The sequence below is a fragment of the Falco cherrug genome, chromosome 3 (genome assembly GCF_023634085.1).
Source record: "Falco cherrug isolate bFalChe1 chromosome 3, bFalChe1.pri, whole genome shotgun sequence".
In the NCBI taxonomy this organism is placed as follows: domain Eukaryota; kingdom Metazoa; phylum Chordata; class Aves; order Falconiformes; family Falconidae; genus Falco; species Falco cherrug.
Window position 1 is genome coordinate 86,418,740 of NC_073699.1, and position 16,022 is coordinate 86,434,761.

At 45.8% G+C, this 16,022-nt stretch overlaps 1 protein-coding gene across 6 annotated transcripts in view; it reads right to left on the reverse strand.

Moving 5' to 3' along the window:
- Window positions 1-16,022, reverse strand: part of ADGRB1 (adhesion G protein-coupled receptor B1) — a 295,088-nt gene that overhangs the window by 154,131 nt on the left and 124,935 nt on the right. For all 6 annotated transcript variants that reach the window (XM_055705723.1, XM_055705722.1, XM_055705720.1 and 3 more), the window contains 2 exons: window positions 9,503-9,661; window positions 973-1,080 (listed from right to left, as the gene is read on the reverse strand). In XM_055705723.1, the coding sequence (XP_055561698.1) occupies window positions 973-1,080; window positions 9,503-9,661 (267 nt within the window). The remainder of the gene's footprint in view (window positions 1-972; window positions 1,081-9,502; window positions 9,662-16,022) is intronic.

Genomic DNA, 16,022 nt, shown 5'->3' on the forward strand with positions numbered 1-16,022 from the left:
CTGCCCAGTCATCCCCAGAGCATCCACACCACACAGCTTCCTGATGCTGCTCACTACTGCAAACTGGCAAAGTCCTGCTGTGTTGGACGGAGCACAGCTGTTTTACACAAGAATATGACCTGCTTTTCCTTATCATCTATTTCACAGCTCTGGCTCTTCAAATCACCTGTCTGAAGCCTTTCTAGAGCACAAATTATTTGCAAAGTCAGTAGGCAATGATTTTTACCTGTTTTAAGCTATTGAGCACACCTTGCTTTGTCCAAGACCCATGAGCTTCTGCCATGAAAAGCAGCCATGAAGGGAGAGCACAAAACCTCTCCAGACTGGATCTGTCATAGATCTAGGTCCAGTTCATTCCCATCTTCCCAGCTCACTTTCTTTGATATAACTACATTTCATTCCCCTTCTGTTGCAGAAGGGTGGAAGGTCTGGCTGCAGAACGTACCAGATAAAAGTCCTTGCACAGCATAAGACCCAGTAACAGAGGAAAGCCGTCCTGCTTTCTCCCTATCGTGCCCTGTACACCTCCTCCTATGGTCAATGGAAAGGCATGACATGAACATCAGCAAAGAGGCTGTATCACAGTAAGGTCAGCTTTGGCTTAATGAACCATGGCTGTTCATATAGTTCAGACAAAGCAGTGACTCAGAAGTGGGCAGAGTGATGAGAAGCCATCTGTGAGATGCATGGTCTTGTTAGAGCTTTGTGTCTAACCCTTTTTGCCTTCTCTGGCTAATGGCAACAACACAAAACCCTGTAGGGTAATGGAAGGGAAACAAACTTGGTGGTGACCATTTGCTCAGTGTGTGACTTCTTGGATAAGCCCACACTAACCTGGGGGGGGAAAGAATTGGTTAGCTGGGTCATTGAAACAGCAAAGCGAGTCAATGCAGTCAGCCCAGCCCAGCTAGGAGGTGCAGTGACCAGGCAGTGTACCAGCTCCAGAGGCTGTTGTGGTAGGTCAGAGCTTACCTATTTGAGGTGCAGGGTACCCGTAGTGCTGCAGTTCGTCAGTGTCCTCTCGCTTTCTGTTATCTGTGGACCTCAGCGATTGGCTTCTGGAATTATAGCGTCCATTGGCTATGGCAAGGTAATGGGTCATGTAAATACACCTTGGTTCACTCTGCAAGATCTTTCACTACAAAGGTTACACGTATAAACAACAGCAACCTGCAATGTTCGGTTGACACAACCACCTGCTTTCCAACCCCAGCACCCCTGGCCACCAGCAGTCCCCGAGGCTTTAGCACTGAGCCAGCCTACTAGACTCAGAATGGCTGGAAGGTCAACCCCTTGTTTCTCAATGAGATGTGGGACCATGCAGAATATGATCCCTTATGTCTGGTCTTTAACCAATTTCCATAATTTTATAGGGTGTCTATACTCTTTACTGTACTTGTGGAGGATTTAGCCTTTTCAGATACACTGACAACAAATCCCACATCATCCCAGCAATGTTTTGAGATCTATGGTGGTGACTGGCAGCATTTTTTTGGTGCAAAACTCTGCCTTGCCACCAGCACCTACTTAGCCATGGTCTACAGAGTAATCAGAAAATACTGAGTGGAACAGGCAGGTGAGGGCAGGTGAGAAGGAAAGGGAAAACCCAAAAGGCTGTCTCCTTCACAGACTTTACCACCAGCAACAAGGAGAGATGAAGGTCTGGTGTCAACATATTGACTTATGTACCAACTATGGCTGGGCACCTTTCCAGCTGAAGGTTGGAAGCTCTTGACCCTAATGTCCTAACTGAAAATCTCCCACTGAAGAATACGGTGTTGAGATCAGAAGGTAAACAATGCATCCACCTTAAAGAAGAGGCATTTAACTCCTGACTGACAGCTAGCACCCCCGTTCCTTCCAAACTCATGTATCTGCCAGCTTTGCATTTGTATCTCATGGGGATCAGCCCTGAATTTGCCACAGAGGAAACTAAAATTTCCATTCTCCATGTCACAACCCTGACACATGCCCTCCCCAGTAAAGAGAGAAACAACTGAGCAACAGCAACCAAATCCTGCCCACCAGTATGGCCTGATGTAAATCAGGAGAGCTCAGTGACTCCACTGGAGTCACGCAGAATAGCAGAGCAGAGCTGAGCCCCAGTAATCTGTGATCTGGCAACCAATTTGTTTCCAAACAGCAAGTACCAGACAGAGGATCTTTTTCCCCAAGGAGGTAAAACAGTCAGACATCTTTTGAATAAGCACAAACTGCCAAGAGATCAAATGGTGACAAATTTGATCTCAGAACCCTGAGAAAATTAATAAAGGTTAATGAAGCTTCAGTGTAGTGGCAGAAATCTTTATTGCCACCCAAAAAAGGGAAAGCAGAGGAGGGAGAGGAATTACTCAGAGTCCCTGCCAGGAGCCAGACTTTATATTCACTAGTGTGGTTCACAGAAAAGGCCCATTTAGTTTCTGAAATTATATTATTTCCCATTACTGTTGCCCAAAAGAAGGACGTAAGGAACCTAGGAACTGGTCACACAGACTCCTTCAAACCTTCCCAGCACCAACTGGTTGCAGGCTGCTGCATGGAGGGGATGGGACGGGGCAGTCACCCACCTGCCATCATCAAGGGAAAAGCACGAATAGCCAGACATCAGGACTACAAACATCCTGATATTTGCATACACCTTGTTTTTGTCTGGCTCTTTATGGGAATAGAAAGGGCCCAAAGCCTTTGATTTTAATAACTACAAAGTCACGGGACTTCCCAATGTGAGATTCAGTTTTTTAAAAATGCCATCCTCTAACTAGCTTTCCAATATCAAGTGTCTTGGATTTCCTTAGGAGACAAGGTAAATTAGTCCTATATTTGGGACACATCACAAACCCCGCTCCATTCCCACCACCCTTTGCAGACTATACCTATGCACATTCTTCTTCCCCGATTGAAGCCCTCTACAGGAAAGCATACAAACCACAAGAATACACAAAATCTCCATCTGCAGTAAATCCCATAGGCTTCCCAGGGACTTGTTTAGGTTGTGAGGAGAAACAGAGGCTGGGCAACAAGGTGTAGATGTGGAGCCTGGATGGCTTTGTCAGGTGCTCAGAGCAAGGAAGCTGACAAGGAAAACCAGGGACTGAATATCCCAGAAGCAGCCAGTGAGCATGAAGGGGTGAGTGGACAGAGATAGGAGGCAGGACAGAAGGAAGGAAAGACAAAACAAAATCAAAGGTTTAAATGCCGCCCTGGCACCCTGCACGTCTTCTCACCAGTTATTTGGGTCCCATGTACTGACATCTCCTAGTGACTTCTCCTAGTGACCGATCCTAGTCTCAAAGGAGCTGCGTGATTTGCTTTGCTCCCTGATGGATATAAGTCTATGCTGTTATTGCTCATCCTAATAAAAATCAAACAGGTCTAGTGGCTGAATGTGTGACCCTTTCAGCTTGCCCCAAGCCTCCCCCAGCAAAGACTGCCTCCAGACCTGTGCTGGGGTCACTCTGCTGCAGCAAGCAGCCTCCTCTCTGGAACAGGTATTACAGAGAAGCAGGTCTGTCTCCATTCAACATGGAACATGGATTAGATTTAACCTGGACAGTTGCCTCAAATGTATGCAAAAATCAGCCGTGGTTCTGAACAAAGCAAGGAGAAGCTGGGTCCCTTACGCACAAGGTAAAGTTGGTGCAAGTGATGCTTTGCTGTGGATTTTACACACCTGAATTTTAGGGGTCAGGGGGGAGGTCACAAAATAAAGGCAATGGGGAATTGCTTGGATTTCAGCAGTCCACTTCCCACAAGGGTGTCAGTGGAGAGAAGTGATGTCAAGATCAAAGGAAGACCTAGGCTTGATTTACATCCCAGCTGTATAAATGCCATGAGGATGGCACATTGTTGAAATACTCAGCACCTTGGAGGAACTAGCATGAGGGCTAGAGAAACAATGCCCTTGGAGGGAATGCAGAGATGTTGCAATTGCAAGCAAAGGCAAGCACGTGAGATTTTGGAAGAACGTAGCTCAAATGTGGATGGGGAGGATGATCTTGCAGTGCTGGCAGTAGTGGGAAGAGTAAGCAGGTGACCAACGCTTCTAATGAGAACATGGAATGTGTCAGACAGCACTTTGCAACACAACCAAGGGGAAAAAAATCAATGCAGAGATTTTGCAGTGTTGTGGGCCAAGGTTTTAACATCCATGCACATCTCACCAGAGCTACACGCTCTTGCCTCTATAGTCCTCCCCCAAACAGGAGAGGCAAGGAAAATAGCAGGATCATGAAAGTTATTCAGGCAAGCTGGGATGGTGGGAATGAAAAGATGGACTAGTGCAAAGAGTGGAAAGGGATGGTTTAAAAACCCCATTGAAATGGGGTAAATGTATCTCAGTGTAGTAAAACTGAAGAAGGTCTTGTCTGTGGGGTTTCTGGGGCACCTAGCAGGTGCTAAAGGAATAAAACTGAGGATAGAATCACTAACAACCCCTAAAACCCAAGATCTCAACGGATGTAGAAAGGGGTCATTTTGGAGGCCACTGAATGTATGGCAATTGCATAAACAAAGGAAATGGCCCAAAGCATTTTGATTTGAACATCTGAGACTTGTGAAAACATCATTGGGAAAGTTGCGTGATTCCTACATATAAAATGTCTGAACTACCATTAAAAGGGGAGGCAGTGTGAAGACTCTGCAAGCAACAGCAGATACCTATAGGACAAGGCAATCTTCCAGTTTGCAGTGAATTCTAGCCTGGCCTGCAGGGGATTGAGATGCTTTTACACATGCACAAGATATTTCAGCTTGTTGGTTGCAGCAAAAAGGTTATTTTTAATGAAAATCAAGGGCAGCAGAGAATAAGACTGGAGCTCAGTCTTTTGAATGCCATGGAACATGTGTTTCTTCACACCACTAAGAGTTACACAGCTGAAGGGCTGGAAAGCCAACATGGATCAACAGGACTGTACTGGTGTCACACTCTGCACCTGATGGCAGGATGTGGCCACTCTTTTCCCAGCCTAGGGCAGACGTATCTGCCCAATCTGCATATTCATAAAAGTCAGAGATAGCTTTGCATTCCCTTTGCCAGATGGGATGGCAGGATTTCAGCTGGCTTCTGTACTGTTTTTCGTTCCCCAGGAATGAATGCAGGCTGCCTACATCTCTGATTGTTCTTGCATTTCTCCAGCACTGCTGAATTCCAGCACCAGGGTCAGGCCCATGACACCCCCCACCCTGATTTGGGTGTTGTTCTTCCACATTGCCCATCCAGCCTCCCTGCAAGGACCCTCTGCATGCCAGGTTGTAAGCAACCACAGCTGCTAAAGCACCTTGCAGCCAAGAGGGGCCACCGCACAGCGGGTGTCCCCTTCCATCCAAAGGGGGTGGACCTGGAAAGCTCCTCTGCAAGCACTTGCCACCACACTCATGTTGGCTTTTCTTTCCTCCCTCAACAAAACAGCATCTCCTGGCCAAATCCAACAGATGGAGGAAATCTCCCCTGTCTGTGCCAGAGAGGAGGATATCACTGGGTCCTTTGCCTCTAGCAAGGAAAAAAAAATCAGAGTTACAACAAACACTGAGTGTTGTCTTTCAGATTATGTCTCTTAAGCTGAACAGCTGCCATGAAAAAAGGTTCTGCCTAAGCCAAGCTGCTGTTACCAGACAAAGTTTCTTTTCCAGTTTGGGATGAGCCTTCATTACAGGTTTTCTTCAGTGTTTTGCAGCTTTAGGTTTTGCCCATGGAGATAACTTACCTGACTCACTTGCTCTTGGGCTTGGGTATGTATCCCTGGGGAAATCTATCCAGATGAAGATCATCAAGTAAGAAACTCCATTACATGAAACAACAGAAATGGTGGCCCAAACAAGTGGAAAACCTTCAAGTCCACATACAAGTGGTACCTGTGGAGTCATTCAGCCATCCCTGTGCTGCGATTTCAAACAACACTATGGTCTCCAGACAATGTGCTCAGACTCAGCCCTGGGAACCACGTGGCTATAGCTATGTTTCAGTGACTAAGCTGCCAGAAGTCACACCTTTTGGAAAGGCTGAGAACCACCGTGGCCACTGCTGCACACCAAGACCCACTGAAGCAGGGCAAGTCTGGAAGAGGAGGCATGGCAGGACCTGGAGAAGGTCCACCTGGGAGAGGAGATATGTGATGAGAAAGATTAGATCCCTCTAGCGCATTTGTCATGGCCAAGCAAAACAAAACAACTAATGAAACCCTCACAGATCCTCCACAAAGGTTTATCTCAGCAGCTCCAGAGAGATGAGTGGCAGCACCTGAAATTGTTCCCAGTGAGAACCTGCCCCAGATGTGGTACCAGACCAAGACCTCTCCCCAAAGTTGGAGATCCAAATAAACAGCTGAAACACTCTTGATAATCACCCATCAACTTAGGAGCCACTTTGGCAAAAGCAAGGAAGGAGAAGTTAAAGAAAAGAGATCAGTTTACCCTTATTTTGAATGTGGTGGTGATTTCTGTGTTATTCCGACCTAACTTGCTTGGCCAGAAACCGACTGTACTTCTCTGGTGTAATTAACTTCCTTGGACAAGTTTCAATATACCCCCACAGCAAAAGGGAAAATATCAGAGCACTCATCTCTGTTTTGTTTGTTGTTTCATCAGGATTATAGATGGCCCTTTGATTAAGGAAAAGAGAATTTTTTACTGTTTTTTTTTTTTTTTTTTTCTACTAGAAGGTTAAGGTGTCAGCTACTCCACAATGCTTGGAGAGCTAGTCAGGTATTACTACAAGCTACTGAAATGCTGCACAGTTCAGGATAAAGGTGTTCTTCTGTCCAGTTCTTCTTATCTTCTTCTTTTTCTTTATTTTTTTTTTATTAAAAAATAAATTGATTGGACTGTATTTAACTGCAATGTATAATGAACACTTAGGAAAATAACAGTTCAAGTGGAAGAATGAACATCCTACTCACCCTTAACAAATCTATGAATAAAAGACAATAGGAGAGTAACAGTGACACATTTAAAACAGGATTTCTATTCTGCTTTTAAATCCTCTCAGGTTTTTGGTACAGATCACAGTAAAGAGAAAAAAATAGGATATGTGCAAAAAAAGTCCTTCCTGTTTTAAAGTGCATATCTCTTAAGCATGGCTGCAAAGGCAACAAGGGACAGATTCACTGGGGGGCGAGCTCAGAGACAAATGCACAGCTTGAGTAGAGATACAGGATTATCTTGAGGTAGGACACAGACCTCAAGATTTGCATGGAAAAGCCTTCATGACAGATTAATTGTTCACATCTTCCCTCAAATGCTTTCCAGCTTGCCAGCATGAAAGCATCACAGTGGGACTCAGCAGTTTGTCTGCAAAGAGGCTCCTGGGAAAATTAATCAGAATTAACTTACTTATTTCAAAGAGATAAATCAATTTGTGCTGCCCCACTCTGTAAGTGTACTCTTTTTCCAAACTAGGGCCTTCCACTTAGCTCAAGATCTTTTCTTCCAGAATAAGCTCAGCTGAACAAACTGCACTGCAATTTGGAGCAGGAGTTGACTGGGTATGTAATGGAGAGAGAACAGGAAGACAAGTCAAATCATTTATTGAATCATAGCCCCCCCGGGGTACAATCAGAGTTTTCTACACTCAAGATCAGCTTTGTTGAATGTTGTGTTCTGGAAAAGACAAGTGAGTAAATAGTGCGTAAATAGCGATTCATCCTTCACTGCTGTGCTCCACACAATGAGCAGAGCTGGAAACCCAACCCAGACTTCCAGGCTCCACAGTTGCCCAACATCCCACTTCATCCCTCCTTGCCACAGCAGAGTCAGGAAAACTGTCATGAAGAAAAGCCAAGTTTTGCCCCTGGGACAAATCAAGGGAAGATGTTATACCCCTTGCTCAGCGCTGGTGAAGCTGGGACTTGGAAAACTGTGTCCAGTCTGCCTGCACCCTGCTCCACCACTGCCCCTACCCCACCCCAACCCCCCCAGCCCTCCAGTTCAAAAGTGATGAGAAGGAATCAAACAGGTCCCATTGGAGGGCTTTGAAGATTATGAGGGATGGGGACAGATGTCCTGCAAAAAGAGTCTGGGGAGCTGGGTCCCCCTTTTGTTTATCTAGCACAGGAGAGGCACTCTAGGAAGGTTTTTTGCCTGTTGTCCCGTGTCCCCCAAGTTCAAAGAATGGCAACACCTGCAAAGCCCCCTCTACCCACCCACAATGCCATCTCCACCTTCTTCTCCTTCTACAGAATTGTCCGTCAAGACTGATGTGGACCTTCCTCCAGCTCCATTCAGGCACACTCAAGCTGCACATCTGGACATCCTTTCAGGTCCAGCTTCCAGGTCTTTGCACTCTTACCCTTACTGCCCCAGGCCACAGCTGTGTTACAGCTACAAAGTCACCAGCAAGCATGGGGGACACAAATTAAATAACCTTAGTGTGGGCAAACCTCAGAGGGAAATTAACAAGTGTGAGTCAAGGGGATGAAATTCAATATACTAGGTTTCATTAGGGAAAAAAAAAAAAAAAGCCTAGTTTCAACGTGATTTAAATTTATGGAAGTGGTAAAAAATGCATGAAATAATTTTAGCTCTTATTAGAGGAATATATTTATGTCCCTCTATTTGAACTTCCCCTTTATCAGGAGATACTTCCTTGCCTTTGAAGACAGTTGAACTTTCCTTAGTTATTTGACTAGTTGGAGGAGTTATTCAAACATTCTCTACCATGAATTTGAAATAAAAAGAGAGGAATAATTATAATCAGCCATTTGCTTGCATTTGCTAGGCTGAGCTTTTTCTGCTTTTTTTTCCCTCTTCATCCCCCTCTTGACTCAGCTAATGCAAAAGAAGAAATGGTGACAAAAGTGCCAGAGGTTCATCAGCTCAACCCATTGATATCTGACTGCTGACCAGCACAGACAAGCTGTCCCCTGCTCTCTGGTGAGGAGGTCTTGGAACAAGGCTGTATTACAGGAGCAGAGCGGAGCATCTGCCAAAGGCTTTGCCTTGCTCAAGCCCTGTGCTTTTCCTGTCTAAGGTCCAGATCCTTCTCCACATCTTAAGATTGTAGGCTTCATTTTGTAAAAGAAAGGGACAGCAATGCTGCTTTTGATTGGGAAGGTGAACTAACCCAAAAAGAAGCGAAATTAGCATCTGTCTTGGCTGCATGCTTTATTTATTGGGGAAAGAAACTCTAACTGTCAAATAAATGCCTTTAAGGGTGTATATTTTGCCATCGGTGCCAGATTTATCACCAGCATATGAATAACTGATGTAATCCTGCTTATAGGTTCCCATAGATTAGCCCCCATTCTTTGGGGTAAAGGTCTGGATCTGCAGGTGTATGTGTTGGAAGACGTGTCAGCATGTGCATGCGTGACTGCGAGACAGGCAGGGAAGGGCAGAGCCATGCACAGCCGAAGTCCCATGCTCCCCTGGGCTTGCCACTCCGACACGGCCCTTTGGCAGCTTTGCCATGCCTCTAGAACATCCTTCATTATTCATGGCGTTGAGGCCAAGCTCCTTGTGGAAAGAGCAACCCGCTCACGCGCGTGCAAGGGAACATGCCTCCACTTACTATTGCATGCCTTCCTATTGCACAGCCGTCCTTCCTCCAGGACTCCCTCGCAGACAAGACCTTCGTTGGGAAGAGGCTTGCAGGTGCGCATGCGGGTCTGCAGGCCTCCCCCGCAGTCCTTGGTGCAGTCGCCCCAAGCCGACCATGGGTTCCAACCACCTGGGCAAAATCCAGAAAAGCCTCATCAGCTTCAGTGAGAGCCCAGCACCCAGGAAGCCGAGGCAACACTGGCCTGGCAGGCCCTACAGTGTACCCACTGCCAAGCCCCAAAACTGGGATGTCTTTGAATGTGGTAGGACTAGACACTGCAGGGCAGACCAGAAAGTCAAGACATAAGAGGGGAAGGGAGAAACATTGCCTTTTCATTGACTTCAGCAATTCCCTATCTCTAAACAGGGATTTTGCCTTCCTGGAAACCCTGCCCCATTTCTAACTAGTCCAGTTCTTCCTGTGCTTGCTGCGGCAAAGAGGTCCCCTTCTCTTAGAAGGCCCCCTGTTCATTTTGTGGCCTGTTGGCTTCTCACCCCAGAAGGCATTTGCAAAAAACACTTTAAGGTACTCATCCAACATTGGTGGGATTGTCTCTCCTTCGTCCTCCCCCATGCAAACACACATGCCTACTTGCAGACAACACAAGGGAGTTGGGAAGGTGTTGAGGTCCTACCACCCATTCACCCCCTCAGAGAAACACTCCTTTTCCCCATACTGCAGATACCACCAGCCACAAAGAAGTACCGCTTTCAAGAATGGCTTCGGTGAGGGAATGATTTTCCCCTCCAGCACCCTTGCAGCACCCACGGGGAGCAATCTGTGAGCACCGTAAGACAAAGGAGCTTTTTTGGCTTCCCTCCCCAGCCATGCTTAATGCTGGTGTTGGCAACACACAGCCTTCCCCCTTGTACCACCAGCTACAGCCCTGCAAGCTGATGGAGCTAGCAAACCCCTTGCTGCCAGGATGGCGCTGCCGCTTGCAGAAGGGAAATGCTGAGCCTGTGCAGCCTTCCCCACCCTGCCTCCTTCCAGCCTGCTGTCAAGAACAACTGGATCTAGTGAGATGTCCATAAATGTTGATGGAAGGATGGACCATGAATGCTATCTGAACTTGGCATGCCTCCCGCAGTCCAAAGCCTTACAGCAGGGCACCTACAGGGAGCCCACCAAGGCTGGGTTTCATGCTGTAAAAAGACAGCAGGGGATCATCCAGGCCCTTCAAGTGATGGATAAGCTGTCATATCCCTCAGTGGTCAGTTCACTCCTCATTGGCCATATGCAGCAAGCTAAAATCTGCTAAAATAGGCCTCTGGTTCTAACAGCTGGTGACTGCTTCTGCTCTATCGTTTTCCCACTTCGTGGGGAGGAGCAGAGGAGGCCCTTTATCCCAGAGGTGGTCATCCTCAGATGGCTGCTTTTCCTGCTGTGCATTTTCTCATTACCCACAGCTACCCTTGGAGATGCTTCAGGTCAAGAAATTCAGCTATATGCCATGCTCAGGCACAGATAAGGATAATGAGGTAAAGATGTAGCTTTCTGAAGAGAGGAAACATTGGGAGAAAGACAAATGCTGCTTTTAAAACTAAAAACGAAATAAAGCCACTTTTTCTCACCAACAGTCAGAGTTTTCAGAGAGGCAAATGATCCATTTCAGCTGGCCCAGTCTCCCTGTGTTGTTATTTATGAGGCAATGGAGATCATGGCTGTCCTCTGAGCTGTGGGCTCTGCTGCTCCCTACACACTCTAGGTAGGACACCAGCCCTGTCTGCAAAAACACGGGTTCTCAACAGCCCAGCTAGATGTCAGATCAGAATATAGGGATATTACCAGCACCCACTTGCACAGGGTTGGGCAGATACTCATCCACCTCCATAGCACAAAGCTGCAAGTCCATACTCTACTACCATCAGCCTAGCTGTGCTCTAACTTTTGCTCCCAAGACAGAGTGAAAATAAACACATTCTGAGCAACACTCACATTGATGAATGCAGTGGAAGCTGGTTAGATACTTGTGCTGGTTTTGCTGGGATAGGGTTAATTTTCTCCACAGTAGCTCGTATGGGGCTGTGGTTTGGATTTGTGCTGGAAACAGTGCTGACAACACAGGGATGTCTGGTTCCTGCTGAGCAGCGCTCACACAGAGCCAAGGGCTTTGCTGCTCCTCACCCCACCCACCAGCCAGCAGGCTGGGGGGGCACAAGGAGCTGGGAGGGGACACAGCCGGGACAGCTGACCCCAGCTGACCCCAGGGGTATTCCAGGCTGTATGACAACATGCTCAGCACATACAGCTGGGGGAAGAAGAAGGAAGGGGAGGACATCCAGAGTGATGGTGTTTGTCTTTCCAAGTCTCCATTACACGTGATGGAGCCCGGCTGCCCTGGGGATGGCTGAGCACCTGCCTGCCGGTGGGAAGTGATGAATGAATTCCTTGTTTTGCTTCACTTGTGTGCACGGCTTTTGCTTTACCTATTAACCGGTCTTTAACTCAACCCACAAGTTCTCTCCCTTTTACATTCCTGATTCTCTCCCTCATCCCATCAGCAGAAAGTGAGCGAGTGGCTCTGTGGAGCTCAGTTACCAGCTGGGGTTAAACCTTGACAATACTTAATAATGAGATTAACACAGGAAAATAGAGCAGGATGGAGATGCAGGCTAGTGAACCTGCCAGCAAGGTGCTCAGAGATACTGGCAGCATTGTGGAGGATGGAGCTGTTATTGGCACACAATAAATATTTGACCTTAAAGAAGACTGTCTTTCCTTTGAAAGACACTTTCTCTGTTGGTTCCTTTTCTAAACAGCACAGGGAAATAGGCTTGTCTCTCCCGTTCCCTGATGGGAGACAGATTGTGTTTCAGTTGCAAGAGAGGCCAATGGCATAATAGCAGGTGATGCCTTGCTTGAGCTGATCGGTAGGATATCTGTAACCAGGCACATTTAGGAGTTAATCAGCTCTTTGCTTGCCCTTTTAAGGATGTCTTACTTTACTCTCACTCCCTTGCAAATTAGAAGTGGTGCTGGGGAAGGGAGAAAGCATCACCACACAAGCCTTGACTAGCCTTCTGATTTATTTGCTTGTGATGCTTTATAAGTCAAAATGCGTAACTGTGCCAATGTCTTAAAGGTTATTTTATATTGTGTTTGTAAGCAAAATACAGACTGGTTATTCAGACTGATTGCCTGTCATGGTGTCCCCAGTTTGATTACAGGTTATTCAAACAGGTCTGCATTTCAAGGTATAACCTAATATGATGACATCAAGCCCCTAAAAATATATAGAAATAGATGCTACCTGATCTCACTATGGGAAAAGTGGAGGATAGCGTAGGTTCCAGTTTTTAACTTCTTTTTATGCTGCTTACCGTCAGCAATGGGAGAACCAGTCAAAATAAGAAAAAAACCACACCATGACCTAAAAACCTTAACTGGAATGAGATCTCTTTATGAGGTTGAGAACAGATAACTTACTTCCTCTCCTTATTCCTCAGTTTCCATACCATTTGTAAGTACTAAAGAGAAGCTAAAGAAGTACTAGAACACTTATTAAATCAACACAGGCATTTATAGCCAAGACAAAGGTATTCCCCACTTTATGGAGTAGTCTTTTTTTATCATCAGGTTGTCCTGTGGTCCTGACAAATTAAATACTGCATGTTATTTATCCTGTTTATTGGCTGTCAGATAAACCTTTTGAAATCTCCCTTCTTTCCCTGGGTCTAGTCATTCACTGTTCCAAGTGATTTGTCTTTTTTAGTGATGCTGTAAACTAGCAGTTGAGGGCCTATTATATGAAGTAATACCCATCCCATCTTGAGGGGGAAAAAAAGTGCTGTGCTGTGAGTAAAGCACTTGACTCTTCTGCCTACTGCTTTAAAGCATCTGGCTGGTGGAAAGGGGTGGCTGGGTAACAACAAGTGAATAAACTACCATGGCCATGGAGCAGCTAAGCTGTGGCAACACACACGTGCTTTTAGCCCAGTGCAGATGCTGCAAGAGAGACATGAGTGGCATTTTGTCACTGTAATGTCTGCACACATGCCCCATCACTCGGTTCATCAGGAGTGATTTTTTGAGCTGCAACAAGCTTCATGACTCCCCGTCTTCTAGGAAATGTTAATACCCAACTTCAGGTGCACAATTCCTTGCTCTGCCTCTTCTTACATTTTAAGCATGGGGTTGGAGAAGATCTTTCTGATGCTGGGAAGTAAGTAACCCACACAAAATACAATGCAGAATCCTACTGATGTTAATGGGACCCTTTGCAGATAGTCCCTTTTGTCCCCAGAGTCCTGTTTCATCAGCTTTTAACAAACTGCTGCACCCCACTGATAGATGCAGGTTGAGTTGCCATCTGTCCTTAATCCAGAAATAACAAGTGTGCTGCGACTGCTTCATGAAAGATTTTGCTTTTCTAAGGCACTGACTCCTTTGAAGGTCACATACCCAACCCATTCCCACTTAGCAAAATTTTGCTCGGCTACATCCTTGTAGAACTGCAGACCTTCCTCACTCTGCTCTTTAATCCCTTTAACTGGAGTAGCTGTGGCTCACACCTCCAGCACCAGAGGTTCCCATTACAACCAGCAGCTATCACCTCAATCACATAGCAAGGCTTAGCTTGAGTTATTTTATTTTTTGAGAACGGTCCCAGCTGATAGCATGAATTTTGCAAAGGTGGCTGTTGCATGTGAGGCTGCTGCTCATGGGACTGTTTTGAGCACCATGGAGACTGTCATTCAGGGGGGCCTTTAATCCAGTTTCTAAAGGGCTTTTTGATCCTCCTCAGTCGGTTCTTATCATGATCATGTACTAAAACAAATTACTTTTCATGCTAGGCTGACCCAATGCATTCTAATTCTCCACAGTTAAATGGAGAAAATTTCAAGATGGTCAGAATCAACTGGCAAGCTCACATTTGGTGTTTCTTGCTCTGAATCTTAAGCAGAGTTGCCACAGTAATAGGTATTTCCTATTACAAATTAACGGACAGAGCTCCATTTAGACACCTCATCCAAACACCCTTGATCTTTGGGAAGATTTACATCCCGATTTGGAGTTTATCTTTGCAGCTGACAGCTGCGATGTGTCTCAGATGCTAGTCAGTCAATCATGCCTTTTAATTTAACAGCAATGCTTTAAATTAGATGACAGTGACAACAGCAAAAACTAAGGAATCAACACAAAACAATCAATAGAGCACAGCAAAAGGGCCTTTGCTGACACACTACATCCATCTCCGATTTTAGTTTTTTGGATTTAGCTTCCCGCTGACCCCAGCTGCAGACACTTTTTGCTGGCAGTTCTCTCCAACTCAGCAGGCCAGGACATCTTGTGTCCAAAAGACATGCCGAGACTACATAAAGCCACCACAGTTCTGTGTGCTACCACTGGAAATACTTGTAGTGGACCTTATATTACAGTATCTGAGGGCCTGAGAATCATCAGCAGTTAGCAAATGAGTGAAAAAAAAATGTTATTTCTTATGCAAATAGGAGGAAGGATGCTGAAAGGAGATTAAGAGCGAGATTGTCTTATACCATCTGAAAGTTAAATTTGTTATACAATGGGGAAAGCAAGAGAGCTACACCCCAAGGTTTTATCACTCTCCTATCTTACTATGCTGGGAAAGAGCAAGTCCCGAAGGGACTATTTTGAAGACAGCCTTCTATTACACAAAACAGTGATCTTTCCCTGGAGAGCCATGCATTCAGTTTGCTACTTCTGTGGAAGAAAGGAAAAAAAAAAATCCTTCAGGAAGATGTCCCCTCCTCATGCCCCATGCAATGAAAACCTATGGCAGCACAAGTGAGTTGTTCCAGTGGTTCATTCTCTGCCCTTTCAAAAATAAATCCCATGCAAATACTTTGCTGTTTTGCAGGTTGTGCACACTAATATTGAAACTAACCCCCCAAGATCCCTAAAAGAAAAAAAAAAAAAATCATTCATTCCAGCTTTTCCTGACAACCACCTTCTTTCAGATGCCAAAGCTTTTGATGAAAGATGCATGAACATGACCCCCCATTATTGATCTAGTGAGAAAGAAAATGAAAAGGTTGGGGGTAAGTACCCTCTTCTGCCCACTGTCCCTGCTGGGGGTCATGAACTCCATTAGGTTATCTGGTAATGACAAATTCAATTCAACACAAAGACCCAGAGATGATCAAAGAAACACAACAGGCAAAGGCATAGTGGTAACCTACTGAGTCAAAATGGACTAGGCACAAGGAGTACCCTCAGAGGAGATGGATCGGCCTGTGGTGTGAAACCCACCACTGTGAGTCATCGTGAAAGACACTCTTGGAAATGCCATGCAAACCAAGAGGGTCCCTTGCCTAAAAGGCTATAGGACTTACTGTCCTATACAGAAAATAGAACGTGGGGACTGCACAAAACTTTTTATGGCATTCTCAGGGGTGAAGGGAAGGAAAGGCTGCTAAGTACAAAACACCAGCAAGCTTCAAGCTAGACTAGCCAGCAAGTAGGACAAGGGACACCCAAGACAGGGACATCAATCTGCACAGCCAGGATC